Below are 20,871 nucleotides of genomic sequence, written 5' to 3' on the forward strand. Positions count from 1 at the left end.
AGGGTAGTGGACCGAGTTGACCAGGGTAGTTGACCGAGTTGATCGAGTTGACCGAGTTGACCGAGTTGACCAGGGTAGTGGACCGAGTTGACCGAGTTGACCGAGTTGACCGAGTTGACCAGGGTAGTGGACCGAGTTGACCGAGTTGACCGAGTTGACCAAGTTGACCAAGTTGACCAAGTTGACCAGGGTAGTGGACCAAGTTGACCAGGGTAGTGGACCGAGTTGACCGAGTTGACCGAGTTGACCGAGTTGACCGAGTTGACCAGGGTAGTGGACCGAGTTGACCAGGGTAGTGGACCGAGTTGACCGAGTTGACCAGGGTAGTGGACCGAGTTGACGGAGTTGACGGAGTTGACCGAGTTGACCGAGTTGACCAGGGTAGTGGACCGAGTTGACTGAGTTGACCGAGTTGACCAAGTTGACCAAGTTGACCGAGTTGACCAGGGTAATGGACCGAGTTGATCGAGTTGACCGAGTTGACCGAGTTGACCGAGTTGACCAGGGTAGTGGACCGAGTTGACCGAGTTGACCGAGTTGACCGAGTTGATCGAGTTGACCGAGTTGACCGAGTTGACCAGGGTAGTGGACCGTGTTGACCGAGTTGACTGAGTTGACCGAGTTGATCAAGTTGACCGAGTTGACCGAGTTGACCAGGGTAGTGGACCGAGTTGACCGAGTTGACCAGTTATAGAGTTTGCGAATATACTACTGGGGATGGTACCCAGGCTACTTCCTTGGACGCTTGATAAAAAACAATACTAACTGCAAGAGAATATGTAGAAAAGCACAAAAATTCTAATACTACTCTGTAAAAAAGATATTTGTGAAAGTAAAAGTGCACGGAACTACTCTGTAAAAAAGATATTTGTGAAAGTAAAAGTGCACTTCACGTTCACGTCCACGGCCTCTTACGTAATTACGACTCTCCATTTCTATGTTGACCTTGAATAGTCACCTCGGAGATAAGCCAGTAGGTACCCATTAGTAACGAGACTGTGTCAAGGTTGTACAGAGAGAGGCAGTAGCTTCTTCCTTCCTTCCAAAGCATATGCTGCGTTTCTCTGAGGACCTCCTTGCATGGGGAACTTTTCATCATAACGTCCGTGCGACTTGAAAAAAAAGGATAACAAAGCCAAAAAAACTTTTACGTGTATATTGATAAATCATCTCAATGTCATATGATGCATTCGAACGTAACATTCACTAAGTGAGTCATCAGGTAGTATTTGACCCACGTCTTGAGAGTACTTCCGGTTCACGGAGTCGCTCCTTCCTGTCCGAGGACCGGAGGTGTGAGGAGCGGATTTCGAAGCGTCTCTCGACTTTTCGTACGATTCAACAGGTTTAGAGGCTCGACAGGCGATTGTGCGTGAGGGGACTTTGAGGTAAGGATGGCCGTTGTGTATCAGTATCAAAATAGCCACAGATTAGGAAGATTTGCCAGAATATATGGCCATTTATGCAATTATGTTTAGTTCAAATAAATTTATTATGTGGAATTTATTCATAACGGACAGAATTCTAAGGCTCTTTGTTTCTGTGGTGTGAATAAACATTGAAATTGTATCAACGTATGGAGGAGTTGAGCAAATTATCCCCGATCATTTACGCCCAGAAGACGACGATCGTAAATAAAAACAGAAACAGAAAACAGAGTTGGCGCCCTCGGGTTTGTTTGCCTGTGAGGAAAAAGGTCATCAAGGGGTTTACAAGGAACTTGTTTAGCTTTGGTACGATAGAAATGTTGCCACATCGACTTTAATTTTTACATTGAAGGATGATCATATTTTTGTCTAAATACCTGGATGAGTAGCAAGGTTGGTTTGATATGTAACCGACCGTTGATATGTAACGTATTTATGGTGTACTGGAAAACCCTTCCTCCGCCTCGATCCAAGATTTTCCCGCCTTCAGAGTCCGACATCTGGATTCGTTTATGGAAAGGGGCGATTCACTAATGCCTGTGTTGGTCAAGGGCGGTATAACTATAAGTAACTATATATATACAAGTGTATATCATGCTGAAATGATGTTACTTACCAATTAAATTTGTAATAATTGACAGAATCTGTAAAACAACTATGCACGAACGTATTTTATTGGACAGTGATTCATGCAATTATTATTTAGTGTATAAAGTGGTTGACAAGTAACAGTGCATTCCGAGACGGACGTTTTTTGTTTGCTTCATCATGGGGGGGGGGACTTGACTATTGACACTGGGTATTCTCATTTTATGTCCTTATATTAGTTTTTACGTCACATGTAACTCTTCTACAGTTGAGCCAATGGAAAACAGGCGTTTGACCAATTATTCACTGTAATATTACATTTGAATTTATGCCCCCGTTTCCATTACCAAACTTGCACATCATTGTGCAAGTATTGTGTTGCAATATATACTTTATTATCACATAACTGGCAGATCATGTGACTGGTAAAGATATGACAAATGCATTTTCAGGTCATTTTAGTTTCCATTACCCAAGACATAACCCAGTTTTTTTTTTTTTTTAATCTTTTCTTGATCAGTAAGTGGCAGTCAACCTCAACAGGTGTCAAACTTTTATAATTTTAATTATCATTAGTAGTAGTAGGAAAAAAAATTGTGGTTCCTGTTTCCCGAACGACCCTTTATTAAAAAAAAATATCAACCCTAGCCCTGTTAGTAGTGTTACTAGAAATTCTTCGATCAGTGACTGTATTTTTGTAAGGACTTAGGTAGATCTCCAAATTTTCGGTGTCGACTGTACACCTTGATCACGGAGTGACCTAGTCTCGCGAGAACACAAGACTAGGTCGAGACTTGTGTGGATCTTCTGACCTCCCCCGCCTCCTTGCGGAGTAGGGGTAGGTAGGACTTGGGCAGCTTCCAACCTTCATTACGATTCATCCCGGCATGTTCCAACTGGAGGTGGACCGCTACCTTAATCTTTCTATGTGCCTTCCGGGATTCCTGGTCTATGATCTTAACAATGTCCAAGATAGGGCCATTTGTGACCCTATGTCCCGCTTTAAGTTCATGTTGGCTAAGCACGGATTTACCGTCTTGGCGGTCTACAGACTTCTGATGTTCGTCAGTCCGTTCACCTAGGGACCTTTCGGTTTCCCCTACATACACCTCACCACACTGCTCACACCATATTTTGTAAACAGTACCACACTTCTCACTGGGAAGTAGTGGGTCTTTAGGGCTAACAAGGGCATTGCGCAGTGTATAGCCTGGTTTAGAGAACAGACTCACGTTGTGCTTGGCGTAAGCCCGTTTCAGTCTCTCAGTGACTCCTTTGATGTAGGGGAGTACTGCATAACTCGCAGGGTGTCGCTCTTTGTTTTCGGAGGTACTGTCTTTATTCCTCTTTTTCCCGTTAGTGATGTTGTTATCCCCCTCTTTTAGTGCCCATTCTGGGTAGCCACAATGTCGCAGTGCGTCCCTCACTTTCTCCTCTGCTGCTCGGAGGGTGTGGTCTTTTATCAGTGTGTTTGCCCTGTGCATGAGTGTTCTCACTATACCCAGTTTTTGGTGCACAGGATGGTTTCACCAAATAGTAAGTAAATAGTGGTCTGTGTGAGTCTCTTTGCGAAACACATCTGTGGTGATGGAGTTATCCGGTTTACGAATCATCATTACGTCCAACATAGGGAGGCGACCGTCCTTTTCCCTCTCGATGGTAAACTTTAGCCCCTAGCCCCTTTTTAGTAGATCCCTGCAAGGTACATAAATTTTTCAAACTGTTCGACCTTTTTTAGGTCCATGATCTGACACCTGGCTGAGTGACAAAACATTGTGCAATCAGTTTTCCAACATTGACAGCATGACTGTCCTCATGCAAGTTTTACTTTGTTAAACTGTATTGTAAGTTGGATCACTAGAAGTCGCAACTGTCTAAAAACAACAATAAAGTAAGATAATCCCTCCTACCTATCTTGTCATTTCAGAAGTTGAATACTAGTGCAGTAGACATGGCATCAACAAGCAGCGTGCAGCATTCTGATGATGGTAGGAGGGGATCTGGTGTGGATTCTGCTGACACCATCATCAACCGGAAAGGAAAGGGAGGCAAAAGGGGTGCGAAAGTGTCTCGTCAAGGTCGCAAAGTACACAAATGTGAGGAGTGTGCACCAGGCAAGACTTTCAGCAAACTGAGTCATCTGGAAAAACACATGCGGACTCACACAGGGGAGAAACCCTACAGGTGTGAGGAGTGCAGCAGGCAGTTCAGTCACCTGAGTCATCTGAAGAGACACATGCGAACCCATACAGGAGAGAAACCCTACAGGTGTGAGGAGTGCAGCAAGCAATTTAACACACTGGCAAATCTCCAAGATCATATTCGCACTCACACAGGGGAGAAACCCTACCAGTGTGAGCAGTGCAGCAGGAAGTTCAGAACACCGCCTCAGTTATACATACACATTCGGACCCACACAGGGGAAAAGCCCTACAGGTGTGAAGAGTGCAGTAAGGAGTTTAGTCAACAAAATAATTTGATTGCACACATTCGAATCCATACAGGGGAAAAACCCTACAGGTGTAAGGAGTGCGACAGGCAGTTCCGTGCACCGAATTCCCTAAAATTGCACATTCGAACCCACACAGGAGAAAAATCCTACCAGTGTGCAGAGTGCAGCAGGAAATTTAGCCAGTTGGGTAATATGAAGAGGCACATGCGGACTCACACAGGAAAGAAACCCTACAAGTGTGAGGAGTGCAGCAGGCAGTTCAGTCAGCTGAGTAGTCTAAAAGCTCACATGCGGACTCACACAGGAGAGAAACCCTACAGGTGTGAGGAGTGCAGCAGACAGTTTTGTGCTCTTCAGACCTTGAAGCTTCATATGCGAACCCACACAGGAGAGAAACCATACAAGTGTGAAGTGTGCAGTAAACAGTTCAGTGCTCCAATCTCTCTACATTTTCACATGCAAACTCACACAGGAGAGAAACCCTACACCTGTGAGGAGTGCAGTAAGCAGTTCACTACTCTGAGTTCCTTGAAGTCTCACATGCGAACCCATACAGGAGAGAAACCCTACACGTGTGAGAAGTGCAGTAAGCAGTTCAGTGTACAGAGTAATTGGAAAAGACACGTGCGAACCCACACTGGAGAGAAGCCCTACTCCTGTGAGGAGTGCAGTAAGCAATTCACTGCTCTGGCTTCTCTGAAGGTCCACATGAGTATCCATACAGGAGAGAAACCCTATGGATGTGAGCAATGCAGTAAGCAGTTCACTCGTCTGAGTTTACTGAAGATCCACATGCGAACCCACACAGGAGAGAAACCCTACACCTGTGAGGAGTGCAGTAAGCAGTACACTACTCTGGCTTCTCTGAAGATCCACATGAGGATCCATACAGGAGAGAAACCCTATGGATGTGAGGAGTGCAGTAAGCAGTTCACTACTCTGAGTTTACTGAAGATCCACATGCGAACCCATACAGGGGAGAAACCCTACAGGTGTGAGGAGTGCAGTAAACAGTTCACTACTCTGAGTTTACTGAAGATCCACATGAGAACCCATACAGGGGAGAAACCCTACACATGTGAGGAGTGCAGTAAACAGTTCACTACTCTGAGTTTACTGAAGATTCACATGCGAACCCATACAGGGGAGAAACCCTACACCTGTGAGGAGTGTAGCAGGAAGTTCAACCAGTTGGGTCACCTGAAAAGACACATGCAAACCCACACTGGAGAAACATAAAGAGGTGACAGAAGACGTGCAGTGGACAGTGTAGTCACTGTAGTGTATTCAGTTCCCATACAAAGCATAAGTGGACGAAGAGACACTCGGAACTGTACAGGTGTATGGAGTACAGCAGATCATCTCAAGACAACTAAGATAACCAAGTAATTTTTAGTTAGACATAAAAACTTGTGTTAATGGAGGAGGCAGCTGGAACTACATTGTGTACTTGATGAAATGTCCATGTTGTAGTCATTTATGCACTTGCTTTGAGGCATGTTCACTTTTGGTTTTGTTTATATGACTTTGTTCAAGTCGTGTACATACAATGTAGCAAACTAACTTTTTGTTGGAGTTTACATGTCTGTAGATATCAGAGACTTAGGCTAAGTCGTGTACGTAAGACCACTACATGTAATGCCATTAACTTCTATAGGGCCCATATATAATTGTTCACAAGTAAAATAGAACTTTGATACTTTAAAGTCATATACATCATGTCTGTCATGTATAGAGGATTGTTGTATTTAGTGCATTTTTCTTAGTTAGGGATAAATGTTTGATATGTAGATACACTTAGATGGATGTAGAGTCATAGCTTTGATTTGGATGTGATAGACTTATATATATAGGCAATAGATAAGTGGAGGGTATTATACTTATTTGTAGAATGTTTAGTTTTGTTACCATTTATGTTACCTTTGTTCTTATAATGTTCAGACCTATGTTATGGATGTTGTTGAAGTTCACTTAGGTAGAAATGTTTTGGTTATGTCAAAATACCTCAAGTATCTATTATAAATAAAGTTTCTTTTCTGAATTTCATGCGTCGTTCAATATTGATGAAAAACTTTTCAGACCGATTTATGCCTTTGCCGTGGTCAGTGGAGAATGAGTCATGGTAAATTCTGAGCTACTATAAAACGTCTCGCATGAAATGAGATGTGAAACTCGCTTGTAAGCATGAATACTATTTCTGTGATAAAGTTAAATAGCAAAGTGAAATAAATTTAGTCCTGTACAGTGAAGTTGGTTAGACTGCTGACGGTTTTCAGTTTTAAACCTATGAAAATATTTTAGCAGTTGTCCCACTGATTTGTATGGATGGCATCCGCCTACACATTGTTCAACTTTAAAAAAAATTCATCTTCAGAAACAGGGCCACATAAGGATATCATCAGTAAGAAAAAAACAGTTGAATTTGCTACTCAGACTTTTGAAGCAAGACAATCTACCAACTATTCTCCAAGCAGATGTTGTGACATTAATTTGATGAGTGCTGCAGCTGTGCTTTTTGACAGTCCTGTACCCCATATAGGCAGATGAGCTAAGGGAAAAGGGATAGGCCGCACCATGGAGGTACAGACGCACCGACTTCATAGTATGGATGGCATCCGCGAACGCATCAATATTAGTCCATCCCCCCCCCCAAAAAAATATTCGCAAATCCTACAAAGGATGTGCAAAATGAACAGAAATGTGCTATCAATTGCTATTTATACATGTATTGGAATATAGTATACTAGAGTCTTAGGACGCCCTTTAAAAGTTACAAAATCCGTGCAACTTTAAAAAAGGATAACAAGTCAAGTCAAGTCAAGTCAAAGCCTTTATTTTCCTTCGAATGCTTGTTCGGCGCAAGGCCGCTTTTCAACAAAGCCAGAAAACTATTTTTTACAAGTATATTGATATATTATTTCAATGTCATATGGTGCATTCTAACGTAACATTTACTGAGTGGGTCATCAGGTAATATTTGACCCAGTCTTGAGTGTACTTCCGGTTCACGGAATCGCTCCTTCCTGTCCGAGGACCGGAGGTGTGAGGAGCGGATTTCGAAGCGTCTCTCGACTTTTCGTACGATTCAACAGGTTTAGAGGCTCGACAGGCGATTGTGCGTGAGGGGACTTTGAGGTAAGGATGACCGTTGTGTATCAGGACTAAAATTGCCACAGATTAGATAGATTTGGCAGAATATATGGCCATTTTTGTTTAGTTCAGTGTGGTGATCTACATCGGACAGAATATATGATATATATTCTCCCTGCATCTATTAAAGGCTCTTTCTTTCTGTGGTATGAGTAAAACATGAAAATTGTATCGAAGTATGGAGGAGATAAGCAAATTATCCCCAATCATTTACGCCCAGAAGACGACGATCGTAAATAAATTGTTTGTTTGCTGCAACACTTGGTAGGAAAAGGGTCATCAAGGGGTTGGAAGGATCTTGTTATTAGCTTTGGTACATCAAAAACGTCGCCAAAGCCACTTTTATTTTACGATGAAGGATAATAGGACTCATCCAGAGCAGTACGTCCCATATTGGTCTGGATGAGTAGCAGTGTTGGATTGATATGTAATCGTTGATGTGTAACATTAATGGTGTACTGTAAAACCCTCCATCCGCCTCGGTCCAAGATTTTCCCGCCTTGCGGAGTCCGGTAGTCCGACATCTGGATTCGTTTATAGTAAGGGGCGGTTCACTAATGCCTGTGTTTGTCACGCTGAAATGATAATCATTTCAAATCATACTTTGAAATCTGTGAAATTTGAGCAAACAAATATATTTCATTGGACAGTGATTCATTTATTAGGGTGGTTCACAAACAAGAGAAGACTTGTAATATTGTATGCCCAGTGTCAATGGTGACAGCCCGCGAGGTCTTTCCTAGTACTACTACTAGGATAAAATTGTCTTTGATCCTGCTTCGACCTGGATCAAATGTATTCAGCTCGATCCCAACAATTTTATCCCAGTTGACCAAAGACATAAATGTGTAGAACATGTGAGATATTTGCATGTTATGTTTTTATTTTGCATTTCTTTGCTTTTATTTTCACAGGGCTATGTTTTGTTTACCTCTAGGGGAGGGGGGTCTAGGCACCGGAAATCGTATTGTAACGGTTATCTAGACCTCAAATATTACAATCTGACTCCTTATACTCGGTTGGGTTAAGGCGGCCTAGGCTGATATTGATGTTCGAGTCTGGGTGTGTGTCTGCACGATGGCCACAGACTTGTTTTGAACCCGAATCATGTTCCACCATGTTCGATATGACGTCATTCGAATAGAATGCGTGTTCGAATTCTGGTTACCGGCGGTCATTTGCATATTTCCCCTGTAAACCCGCGTTGTAACGCATTTTATTCACGGAGTATGACTTAAACGGCTTTACACGCAGCTGAAAACAACATAATTGATATTTAGAGTAATCCATGTTTATGTATTATCACTTTCTTATTAAATTTGTCCGAGGCTATTTTGCATAGATTTGGATGTTTTCTTCGTGGGGCGATTTTTCAAACCAAAAATGGCCAAAAGTAGCTGTTTCTTGTGATTTTGACCCAAAACTAAAACAAAATACCCATTTTAAACACAATAGCCTCGGACAGAAATAACTTGTATGGGGTTGGCTTTCATCTTGTAAAATATAATGATGGAAGGTGCGCTTAAATTCATGAAACAAACGGCTATTTTTAACCAAAATGTGTATTTTTATTTTAACCCAAAATCCAGGTGTAGAAAAACTGAAATACCCTTTATTCAATGCGTTTCAAGTACAACTAAAACTGTGTGAAGTTTTGTCGCGGTGCGACCAAGCTATCAAAAGTTACAGGCATATGTATAGAATAATTCCCAAAAGCCTAGGACGCCTTAACCCAACCAAGCAACTATATATGTAATCTGATAGCACACAAAAGAGACCTTTGACGTATTCAATCTAACATTACATTTTAATTTATGCCATTTTTTCAGTACCAATCTTGCACATCATTGTGCAAGTGTTGCGCTGCATTTATTTTTTTATTGTATACTTGATTGTCACATAATGGGCAGACTGATGATCAATGTGATTGGTGGTGCACGTTCTTCTTCTACATTGTGAACAGGCCACACACTGGACTTTTGAGGAGCTTCATACTTGCCTCCAGGACTCCTAGCACCAGAGTGAGGTTCCTGGGTTGGACTATTCTACTGTCAGATAGGGGTGTTCTGTATCAAGACTGGTCTACTTCTAAGAAAGGGGGGATTTGTCTGGCAGTTCACATGTTTCACAGTGGCACATATGTTTCACAGTTTCACAACAATTGGTAAAGATCAGACAAATGCACTTTTTGGTCATTTTAGTTTCCACTATGACTATATAATTTTAATTTGAAAATAAACGTCCTTTGTTAATCTGATGTTGGTGCATCCATTGTGACAGTAATGTTCACAGTATTAAAATGGCAGTCAACATCATCAAGGTGTCAAACTGTTACAAATTTTACTCTCATTAGCTGTTAAAAACTTTGAGACAGGCTCTTACCTTGCAGTTTTTTACTTGGAATACTTGGAATTCTGGTTGTTAAACCCTTGCTGGACCTCGCATGCACACTGATGGTTGTACATCTTGTCATTTCAGTTGTTTGAAGAATACCAGTACAGTAGACATGGCATCAACAAGAAGTGTGCAGCATTCTGATGATGGTAGGAGGGAATCTGGAGTGGATTCTGCTGACACCATCATCAACCGGAAAGGAGCAGGAGCAGGAAAGGGTGGGAAAGTGTCTCGCCGAGGTGGAAAAGTACACAAATGTGAGGAGTGCAGCAAGACGTTCAGCATACTGAGTCTTCTGAAGACCCACATGCGGAGCCACACTGGGGAGAAACCCTACCAGTGTGCAGAGTGCAGTAGGAAGTTTAGCCAGCTGGGTCATATGAAGATACACATGCGGAGTCACACAGGGGAGAAACCCTACAGGTGTGAAGAGTGCAGCAGACAGTTCAGTCAGCTGAGTCATCTGAAGTCCCACATGCGGAGCCACACTGGGGAGAAACCCTACCAGTGTGAAGAGTGCAGCAGGAAGTTTAGCCAGCTGTGTAATCTGAAGATGCACATGCGGACTCATACAGAAGAGAAACCTTACAGGTGTGAGGAGTGCAGCAGACAGTTCAGTCAGCTGAGTCATCTGAAGTCCCACATGCGGAGCCACACTGGGGAGAAACCCTACCAGTGTGCAGAGTGCAGCAGGAAGTTTAGCCAGCTGTGTAATCTGAAGATGCACATGCGGAGTCACACAGGGGAGAAACCTTACGGGTGTGAGGAGTGCAGCAGGCAGTTCAGTACTCTGGGCTATCTAAAGATACACATGCGGAGCCACACTGGGGAGAAACCCTACCAGTGTGAAGAGTGCAGCAGGAAGTTTAGCCAGCTGTGTAATCTGAAGATGCACATGCGGAGTCACACAGGGGAGAAACCTTACGGGTGTGAGGAGTGCAGCAGGCAGTTCAGTGAGCTAGGAAGTCTAAAGATACACTTGCGGACTCATACAGGAGAGAAACCCTACACCTGTGAGGAGTGCAGCAGGCAGTTCAGTCAGCTGAGTCACCTGAAGTACCACATGCGAACCCACACAGGGGAGAAACCCTACACCTGTGAGGAGTGTCACAGGAAGTTCAGCCTGCGGGGTAATCTGAAGAAACACATGCGGACCCATACAGGAGAAACATAAAGAGGTGTCAGAGGAAGCAGACGGTATAGTTTATTCAGTTCCCATAGGAAGCCTAAGCAGACCTAGGTACACTGTAAGAACTGTGCAGGTGTAAGGAGAGCAGCAGAATGGCTTCATTCAAGACAACTTGGATAACGTAGGAAGAGTCAGACACTACAACTTTTGTCACTGGAGAAGGCATGATGTTTTTTTTTGTACGTGTACTCGACTAAATGTCCATGTTGTAGTAATGTGTGCACTTACTTTGATGACTAATTTCACATAGGCATGTTTTGTTCACCTTTTGTTTTCATTCATTTATTCAAGTTATTTACATTATTTACATTACAAACTAACTTTTTCTTGGACTTACTAGTAACTTGACCACACCAAGTAATTATGTCATTGACTTAGCCTGTATCTAAGGAAGCAGTGCAGCATTTATATGTTAAATTTTTATAAACATATTACTGTTTTCAGCAGGTGTTAGTTTCTATCTCATGGTTAATAGCTAGGGCTTTTTATTTTCTAATTTTGAAGAAATACATTACACATTGAAGCAAATTTAGCCTCAATATAGTCCACAAGTAAACTGTGACTTTACGTTAAAGTCATATAATGCAGAATTTTTCTTGTATGTAGTCATTAGTTCTCTTAGTTTGACATTACTGTCTGTTCAATATGTTGTAGATACATGTAGTTGGATGTACATTCTTAGGTCTGATTTAGATATGATAGACTGATATTAATAGATCTAGAATAGTGAAGGATGTTGTTCTCGTTTATTGTTACTATTAACTACAATGTTATCTTTGTTCTTATACTGTTCAAACCAGGCCCATGTTGTGGATCTTGTTGAAGTTCATGTAGTTCTACACATGTTTTTTTTTTGTTATATTTACATTTGATTGTTAAAGTCTTGTGTATTGCAAATAAAGTGTCATTTCTGATTTGCGTTGTTCAATATCCTTGACCAGTTAGTCACATTTGCAAAAGAGGAAGAGAAACGTTTGGACACTAGGCTTTATAAGCAATACCCTCGGTAACATTGTGACAACTACTAGTCCTGTTAAGTATGTTAATATGTACTGTAACATTAACGGACGACTATGGCTGTTTTCTATATATACTGACTTTCAATGTAAATATAACAGTTACCTGTACTAAGTTCATTGAAAACTTAAAGAGAAAACTTGCTACCTGACGCATGAAAGCCGACTGTAAATGAAATGAAAATTGAGTTGACCAAAGTCACAGTACAACTACACCATCATGCGGAATTATCAAGTAGTGCACGTGCGTAAAGTGCACACTCAGTCATCATTCCCCCGACCGCTCGGACGTTTACCCGACCACCCCCGCGAGGATTTGGTATCGCCCGATTGAGAGGACGCGTCGTGAACAGAGAAAATGGCGGGTAGTTTGGACCGGTTCTGTGGATCAACGTTTTGGGTGAGTATTCAGCGTGTGTGGATGCTTACAAGAAAGCAGGATTGTGTTAACAACATGTATGTTTGCATTCTGTTCTTAAGTCTTGCGTCAGGCCATTTCTTTAGATGCAAAAGCGTTGTGACCTACTTTCGCCACGGCCACCGTTTCATGTCGGAGCCGGCAAAAGAGAAGAAAATATGTTAAAAGTTTCGTAAGCAAATTATGCTGTCTAGAAATAAAAGAAAATGTCCACATCATGTAGGAGCTCCCTATCGTGCTTTTGTAATATAGAGTGGCATATAAAATCAGCTGTTTGTGAAACTAACATGTCACGTATGCAAAGACCAAGCCAGTCTAGAGAGTGAAGGTGTTGGAAGCAAATTGGATGAACTGTTGGTGTTTACTAGATTATACCAATTACTAACAAGTGTGCAACTTCTGTGTACTGTGTAGGTTGCACATACTACAGTGCTCACCCAGCTACTAGTGACTCAGCACAAATTCCTTGTAGTGATTGATGGAACTTTGAAGTTTGAGTTCTGAAAGTTCTAGAAGTTTGCAACGGCTGATGCTGAAACACGGAAGAAAGCCATGCTCCCACACCCGAACAAGAAGAAGAGCTCAAAGAAATCTGAGGTACTGACAATTTCATAATTGCAAGTACATGTACATGTAACGTTACATATTAATTAATGTTCTTGAATTGGCTTGGCATGGTGTAGTAAAGTACTGTAAATAGACTGGCTGCAATGGCTGCCGCTGCATATACAGCATTTACAGGTGGTTGTAACGGTATGCTGCCATCTGCCATTTACATTCTGATTCCACTTACACTGTACATTTTCACCTTTAAACATGGTAAAATATCAATTATTGTATTCATACACTTATACTATAGTTTATTTAGATATTTAAACAGTGATAAATGTATTACACGCCATCCTACTGTAGAAATTGAAGGCAGCCGAGCGACGTTACTTTGAGGAAGCGAACAACGAAAACAGCGAGTTCTGGAAACCACTGACAATAGAAGATGAGTCTGACTGGCTGAACAACCACCCAGAGTCGGGGCAGACATTTGATGATTGGTAGGTTTTCAAACTATTTTTCTCGCAATGCTGAAACCAATTTAATTAAAAGACTTGACAGAAGGGTTATTGTTTAATGACAGTGTAACATGATGAAATTGTTTCCATTGTAGGTTTACTAAAGAGTACCTCCAACACAGAGTCACTCGCCTACGTCGTACCATCTACATCCTTCCTCTGGGGCCATTTCCACCTGGGCATGTAGGACAGTCTGCAGCTGCAGCTGCAGGTACAACCACAGGTGAAACAGGTGTTCTACATTTCTTTGATAGAAAATAACTACATGTACATTACAGTTAGGGCTGCATGTGTACAGGTACACAGTACTGGTACTGTACCACAAAAATTTCTCATATCTCATATCAAGTACAGATCCAAAATACCTAGCTGGTCCCCCATGAGTCCCAGAGACAGGGCAGTACTCCTCACCATGGTTGAGGGGAGATTGGTTAGTGTTCGGGGGCCATATTCAGCTACAATATATGTGTGACAGGAGCTAATAACAATACACTGTAAAATGTGACTACAGAAGCTGGTGGCAGTTCTTCAAACAGAGGTGCTGCAGGCGGGGCCAAGGGCGGGGCCTGTCCAAGTTCAAGGTCAGACAAGGTCCTCCTGACGTGGCTGCAGAAGTTCTGCCAGTGTTTCTTCCTGGGCGTGGACGTCAAGTTTCTGGACCCGGTGCGGGTTCGCATGGTTCGGTGCCGCACAAGAATCAATGAGGACACAAAGGTAACTTTTCTTTAACCTTCATTTAACTTTGAATATGTACTAACATGTTCCAACAGATGTTCTTCACCCTCAAGTTGGAGTAATGGACCCTGTGGTGTTGGGACTTGCATTATGTATCAGGACAGTTGGAGAGGCTGACCACCATGTATATGAATGTGTTCCAGTCAGAATTAACAGAGCAGTAGTTTGTTGAGCTAGACCATCCCTATGTGAAGGTGTAAAAAATATGCATTTGCTTTGCAGATATTACCTTCAAGTTTTCTATCTTTCCCATAGCAATGGCAGCTGCTGTCCAAGGACATCCTGGACTACCTGGTGAGTAAGAAGCCGCATGATGCCATCTGCCTGGTCGCCGTCACCATGTTGGACCTGTACCCCAGCGACTCCTGGAACTTCGTCTTCGGACAAGCCTCACTCGTTACAGGGTCTGTATTTCTATTGCCATGGTGACATGATGTTGTACATATACACAAATGTATGTTCAATTTTTTTGAAAATATCTGAAGGCCTGTGAAGATACCCTGGAATGAGACTTATTACAGGTACAGATTAAGGCCAGTACATCTGTGCTGGGCATGGGAAGATCTGAAATTAAAGTTTAAATACTTGAATGATCAAGTGGTTGATTTTCCAAATTTGACAATCTCTTAATGTGACTTCAATACTCCTAAACTTTACGTTGTTGACCTGATTTACAGCCATTAGCATGAAATATTAGCATTTTTCTATGCTTAACACCATATTTGCACTACACATTGTCAAGTTACCTTATATTGAGAAAAATTCTAAAAACTTTGCTGTCATGTCCTATGACAGACTCAGCCTGTAAGAATATTATTGCTTTAATGATTAGTCCAAACTTATGAACTCAAAGATTTTTTCCAAATTTCTTTCCAGATGCGGAGTATTCAGCTTCGCTCGATACGATGATAATTTCTACCACATCCCACGAGATCGGCCGAAAGCCAAGAAGTCGGAGCTGGAAGAGTTCAGCATGCCGCCAGTCACCAGCCCACTCCTGCTCCGAGCCTGCAAGGTCAGAGGGCACATCTTACATATCACAAATGTCATAAATGTCACTTATAAAAATCCATGTTATCTATTGACATACTAATATGTTATCTGGCAAAATTGTCATTATTTCTATCATAATGTGCGTAGAATGACAGGAGGTCAAGGTCAGACACAGGAAACAGGATGAACTTGAAGGTCTCAGAATCTGGTGGGAGACAGCAGGAATTCAGGAAGCCAAGGATTGCATACTTCCCAAAAGTCTGAAATCTCCTATTTCTTGTTTAAAAAGTTTCCTAAGTGATTCAGAATTTGCATTCTAAATTTGATGTATTGAATGAAGACCTTTATTGTACATTTTGCCCCACTGGGCTAAAGACAGGTCACATATTGACAAAGTACCCCTTCCAAACCTTGGACACATAGTGGAAATACAGGGGAAACACAGGGGAAACACTCTGGACAGAAGAGGGTATGTTTCCTCTGTGTGTCCTCTCCTTTTTCCCTCTTCAGAGGGTCCCTAATGTTTGTTTTAGAGGACGTACTGTATAGTGGAAGGGTTTCCAATGTGTTTCCTTCTCGCCAATTAGAGACTGTGTTTCCAGAGTGTTTCCTCTGTGTGTCCTGGTAATTAATTACTCCTAGGAGCAGAGCCCAGCAAAGCTGAAGGACAGCAGGCTCCTGCCTTATCCCTGGGGCTTGGCATGGATGAAAAATCAATTATCCATGCACTGCCAAGGCATAGACAGAACAGTGAAGGAATGAATTGTGTAGTGGTGCCATGACAGACCACCTGACCATGTGGTCACACAAGTCACATGATACAGACTATCCTTTTTGTCCCTTACTGTGTGTTCTAAGGAACTAAAAGACCAATTCTCTTTCAAGGCAATGCATACCCATCCAGATACAGGTTTAGAAACACTGGTGATAGAACACAGTTACAAATGTACTTGATTTATAAATGATGACTAGAAATTCTGCCCCTTGTATTCCTTGTATAGGTATATATAACTACAGGCAAAAATTTGGAACACTGAAGACATTGTTTCATTCTGTATATATATGTAGGCGAGGGGCTGGAGTCTGTCTGACATTGCAACACAATTTCTGAGAAATGCTGCTGGGCTCTGCTCCTACGTAGGAGTGATTAATTTAAACCAAGACACACAGAGGAAACACACTGGAAACACAGTCTCTAATTGGCGAGAAGGAAACACATTGGAAATGATTTTCTGCTCCAGTCAGAATCCTGTGTTTCCATGGGCGGAGAAGTTGGTCACGGATTATCTAATAGTATATGTTTCCAGTGTGTTTCCTGTGTATTTCCTTTGGTCACACAGTGGAAACATAGGGGAAACACATTCTAGTATGTTTCCACTGTGTGTCCTAGGTTTGCGAGGGACATCATCAATGTTGATAATAAAACGGCTATAGTACACAAGTACGTTCAACTTCCTCTCGCTTTCTGGTAATCTTATAAATGTAGTTGGCTGTATGAGTAGTTAGAGCTGGTTTGTTAAAGACTACAAGGAATATAAATTTCTCTATACTATTCAAATACTAGTACTTAAAATGGGAGTATTTGCTTGACACAAAATCGAAAAGAACGTTTCTTTCGCTGTCATACATGGAACAATCCACAATAAAATGTACCTCGTCTTCTACTTTACCTAAACTACAATATTGGCAGATTCTTTGCTCTAGAGGAGTGCGGTTATGTCTTCCTGATTCAATTCGCAAATTGTGACAACTGATTCTTAGTTTAGTAATGGCAGATCTGTGACGTACATTTGCGATCTTAAGATAATCTTCTTCGTTATATGAGTGTCTTAATAATCTGTATGTTCGAAGTTTATTTTTTGAATTAGCAACTCTATTATCGTTGTGGATTTCGGAAAGGAATGTTTGGAAATGAATATCTTTTAAACGCTGATAAATTGCTGAGATAATTTGGGGCGTATTTGAGCCGATTGATTGAACGTTTTGCCAGACGAAAGAATAACCGCATTTCTCTAGACTGTTGCGTACACCAGACGCCCAACACTTGGTACCCGTAGCTTCTAACTCTACTTGACTCAAGAGGGCGTCTGCTTGAAGACTACCGGCAGGCACGTCCTTGCAAAGACGAAGAAAATACTTAATGCTGTTTAGGGAGGCTTCCAGGTGAATGGGGTATCTCCCTAATTCAGCTCGTGCAGCAAGGTTAGAAGTGGTTCTAGGAACATTGAGTGAATACTTACGAAATTTTAAATGTACATTTTCAATTGGACAAGATTTTAAGTTTTTGAATGCCCCCCATATTTCGGATCCGTAAAGTAAAGTGGGCTTAACACAAGTGTCAAAGAGTTTGTTTTTAACGGCTAATGATGCGTCAGCTTTATCTAATGTTTGTCTTATTCCAAATAATGCTTTTAGGCCCTTGCTGTACAAGTGTTTGTTGTTGGCTTTGAACGTGCCCGCGGAGCTTACAATGACACCAAGATAACAATAGGATGCTACTATTTCTATCACATTATTATCAAACAAAAAGGAAGAATGTACTGGTAAGTGGCCACCCTTAGTAAATACAATTACTTTGGTCTTTTTAAGGTTTACCTTTAACTTCCAGGTTTTGCAATATTGTTCTAATCTAGATAGGGATGACTGTAAGCCGCGTTGGGACTCTGAAAATATGACTAAGTCATCCGCATATAAAAGACATGGAACATTCGTACTGTGCAAAACAGGGGAGTTACAGCAATCATGATCAAATACAGTTGTAATGTCACTTATAAATAAATTAAACAGTGTCGGAGACAGATTACAGCCTTGACGAACCCCACAGTTAGTTACAAATGTTTCGGTAAGACCACATTTAGTTTTAATACAATTAGTAGTTTTTGAATACATATCCTTTATGGTTGAAAGAAAATTTCCTCCTATACCAAGTCCATTCAATTTGGATAGAAGTCCTTCTCGCCAAACTGAGTCGAAAGCTTTGCTGAAATCCACAAAGCATGCATAAAGACGTGTGTTTTTGCTGAGGTATTTGCTAACCAGAGTAGTTAATACAAAGAGATTATCAGATGTTCTATAATTTTTTCTGAAACCGGCCTGTTGTGGTTTGAAAAGGCTGTTCTGCTCTGCATAATTAACAAGACGAGAATTTAGAATAGAAGAAAACAGCTTTCCCAGACAACTTACTATGGAAATCCCCCGGTAATTGTCTGGGAGAGAGGTATCACCAGATTTGTGAATGGGAACAATGTGGCTGAGTGACCACTCCTGGGGGTAGTATCCATTTTGCAAACAAGAATTAAAGATATGGAGCAGTGGTTTTTGTAAGATTGTTTTACCACATTTTAACATTTCGTTAATAACCATGTCATTACCACTCGATTTCTTATTCTTTAATCTAGAGATGGCTATATCTAATTCCTTAGCTGTTATCTGTGAGTCCAACATGGAGTTCTCTGTAGGGGTAAAATCAGTTTGGCGGTTTTCGGTGGTAGGGGAAATAGTTTCAGGGTCAAGAATTGTGTCAGGAACAGATGAAGATTTGTCTACTTTAATTGAAATGTTTTAACCAAGCCTCGTTTGATATATCAGGACTGTCTTGTGATTTTCCTGATTTTAGTTTATTTAGTAAGCTCCAAAAAGCGCTTGGATTTTGTTCCCTCAAAGAAGAGAGCTGATTCAATATTTGTTGATTAAATTCCCGTTTTTTCCTCCTTATTAATTTCCTGTACTCTTTTTTCTTTTTAAAGAAACTTCCCCTCACATCTGGGTTAGATGGATTTTTTTCTAATAGGAAAGACAAATTTTTTAATTCACGTTTCAAATCATTGCAACTTTTGTCATACCATTTTTTATTATGTTTCTTTTTGGATTTTTCCTGTTTATTTTCAAACGCAATGATTTGTATCCGACATCTCTCAACACTGAACTGAAATTAGAGACATAATTTTCAATTTCATCTGTTGTTTTTGGGCTACTTTTAACCGAAAGAGCTTGCAATCTGTCTACGATTTGGGGTTGGCTAAGGGATTGGATAAATTGTTCTGCTGAGTTTTCACTCCAATGAAATCTTTTTGGAAGGGGTTTTTGTGTTTGTGTTTCTGTGTTTATCTTTGTTGTAGAAATGTAATGATTTTGTACGCATTGTAACCGATAACATACAATGATCAGAAAAGATGGTTAAGGGATTTACTCGGAAGGATAAGATGTGTTCAAAGAGAGGTTGACTGCAGATAACATAATCTACCGTGCTGCTACCTTTTGGTTGATGACAAGTGAACTTGCCCTGCAGATCGCCAGCTACTCTGCCGTTAAGTATTTTAAGGTTTCCCTGAACACATAAGTCGACAATAAATCTTCCAAATTTGTTGGGGGGCGCTCTGTCCATGTGCTGTCTATCTGAAGTGTGGGTTAAGACGTTGTTTAAATGGTTATCGTCAAGAGCGTCGTTGTCAATGGAGTCTTGTAGATTTCCCAGCCGAGAGTTAAGATCACCGCCGAGAAGAATAAACCCCTGGGTGCTGTATTTAGCAATTTCGTCCTCTAGTATTTCAATTACATGATTTTCAGCATACTTATGAGTTTTAGATGCACTTGGACTAATATAAACTGAACAGACAAATAGGTTTTTTTCTAATCCTAACAAGGTCCTGTCTATTTGAACCCAAAGGACATCTGTTGATTTAGATGGTAAATGTTTAACAAAACGTTGGTATTGTTTTTTGAAGAAGAAAATTATACCCCCCGAGGCGCGCTTTGCGCGCTTACTCTTCTTGCGATGTAAATGGAAATGGCTGTAATTTTGATATGTTAATTTTGTTTTATCGGTACTCCAGGTTTCCATAAGCGAGATGAAGTCAAATGTGTTAAGTTTATACAAAAATTCTGAATCCTCTAATTTGGTGCCCAGACCATGGACATTCCAAAAACAGAAGTTCATGTTCCTCTAGGGAACATCGTACGCGTATTTTCAAAGATAGGCTAAGCTAGATGGTATATTGTGTCTTCACCCTAGTCGAACTAACAACATATTACTCAAGATGTGTAAACTATTACCTCCATTTGTGTAAAGACTTTTTTTTTCAGAAGGGAGTTACTACACATGTGCTACCTACCCTCAGTTATAACAAGTTAACTATGACTAACAATCTAACGACTTCATATATTACAAAACTAAGCATTCTGACAAGTTCAAGATTTTAGCAAGAGTAAAATAGTAGAACTTATAATGTTATTTACGAACAGAGTCCGATACAAGTCCTACCACATGGTGGGCATCGGTGGCCACACCATATGCCATGGCCAGGGCGGCGGGCTCGTCCGCGGTGGTTGGCGGGGCAGGGTTGGGATGCTTGTAGGAGGAAATCCCCATGGCGCGTTCGGTAGGTGAAACATGGGCGGGCTCCAGGGTCTGAGCGGCGACGGGCTCCAGGGTCTAGGCGGCGG

At 41.3% G+C, this 20,871-nt stretch overlaps 1 protein-coding gene and 1 pseudogene across 1 annotated transcript in view; both read left to right on the top strand.

Moving 5' to 3' along the window:
* The first annotated feature begins 1,221 nt into the window (after positions 1-1,221).
* Positions 1,222-12,108, top strand: LOC109482806 (annotated as a pseudogene).
* A 423-nt stretch (positions 12,109-12,531) lies between these two features.
* Positions 12,532-20,871, top strand: part of LOC109482813 (archaemetzincin-2-like) — an 11,812-nt gene continuing 3,472 nt past the window's right edge. Inside the window, exons 1-7 of the mRNA XM_019785655.1 lie at positions 12,532-12,616; positions 13,049-13,231; positions 13,547-13,683; positions 13,797-13,924; positions 14,213-14,415; positions 14,692-14,840; positions 15,313-15,451. Of these exons, the coding sequence (XP_019641214.1) occupies positions 13,187-13,231; positions 13,547-13,683; positions 13,797-13,924; positions 14,213-14,415; positions 14,692-14,840; positions 15,313-15,451 (801 nt within the window). The 5' untranslated portion in view covers positions 12,532-12,616; positions 13,049-13,186. The remainder of the gene's footprint in view (positions 12,617-13,048; positions 13,232-13,546; positions 13,684-13,796; positions 13,925-14,212; positions 14,416-14,691; positions 14,841-15,312; positions 15,452-20,871) is intronic.

The sequence above is a fragment of the Branchiostoma belcheri genome, unplaced genomic scaffold (assembly GCF_001625305.1).
Source record: "Branchiostoma belcheri isolate BF01 breed outbred unplaced genomic scaffold, Haploidv18h27 scaffold60, whole genome shotgun sequence".
NCBI lineage: Eukaryota > Metazoa > Chordata > Leptocardii > Amphioxiformes > Branchiostomatidae > Branchiostoma > Branchiostoma belcheri.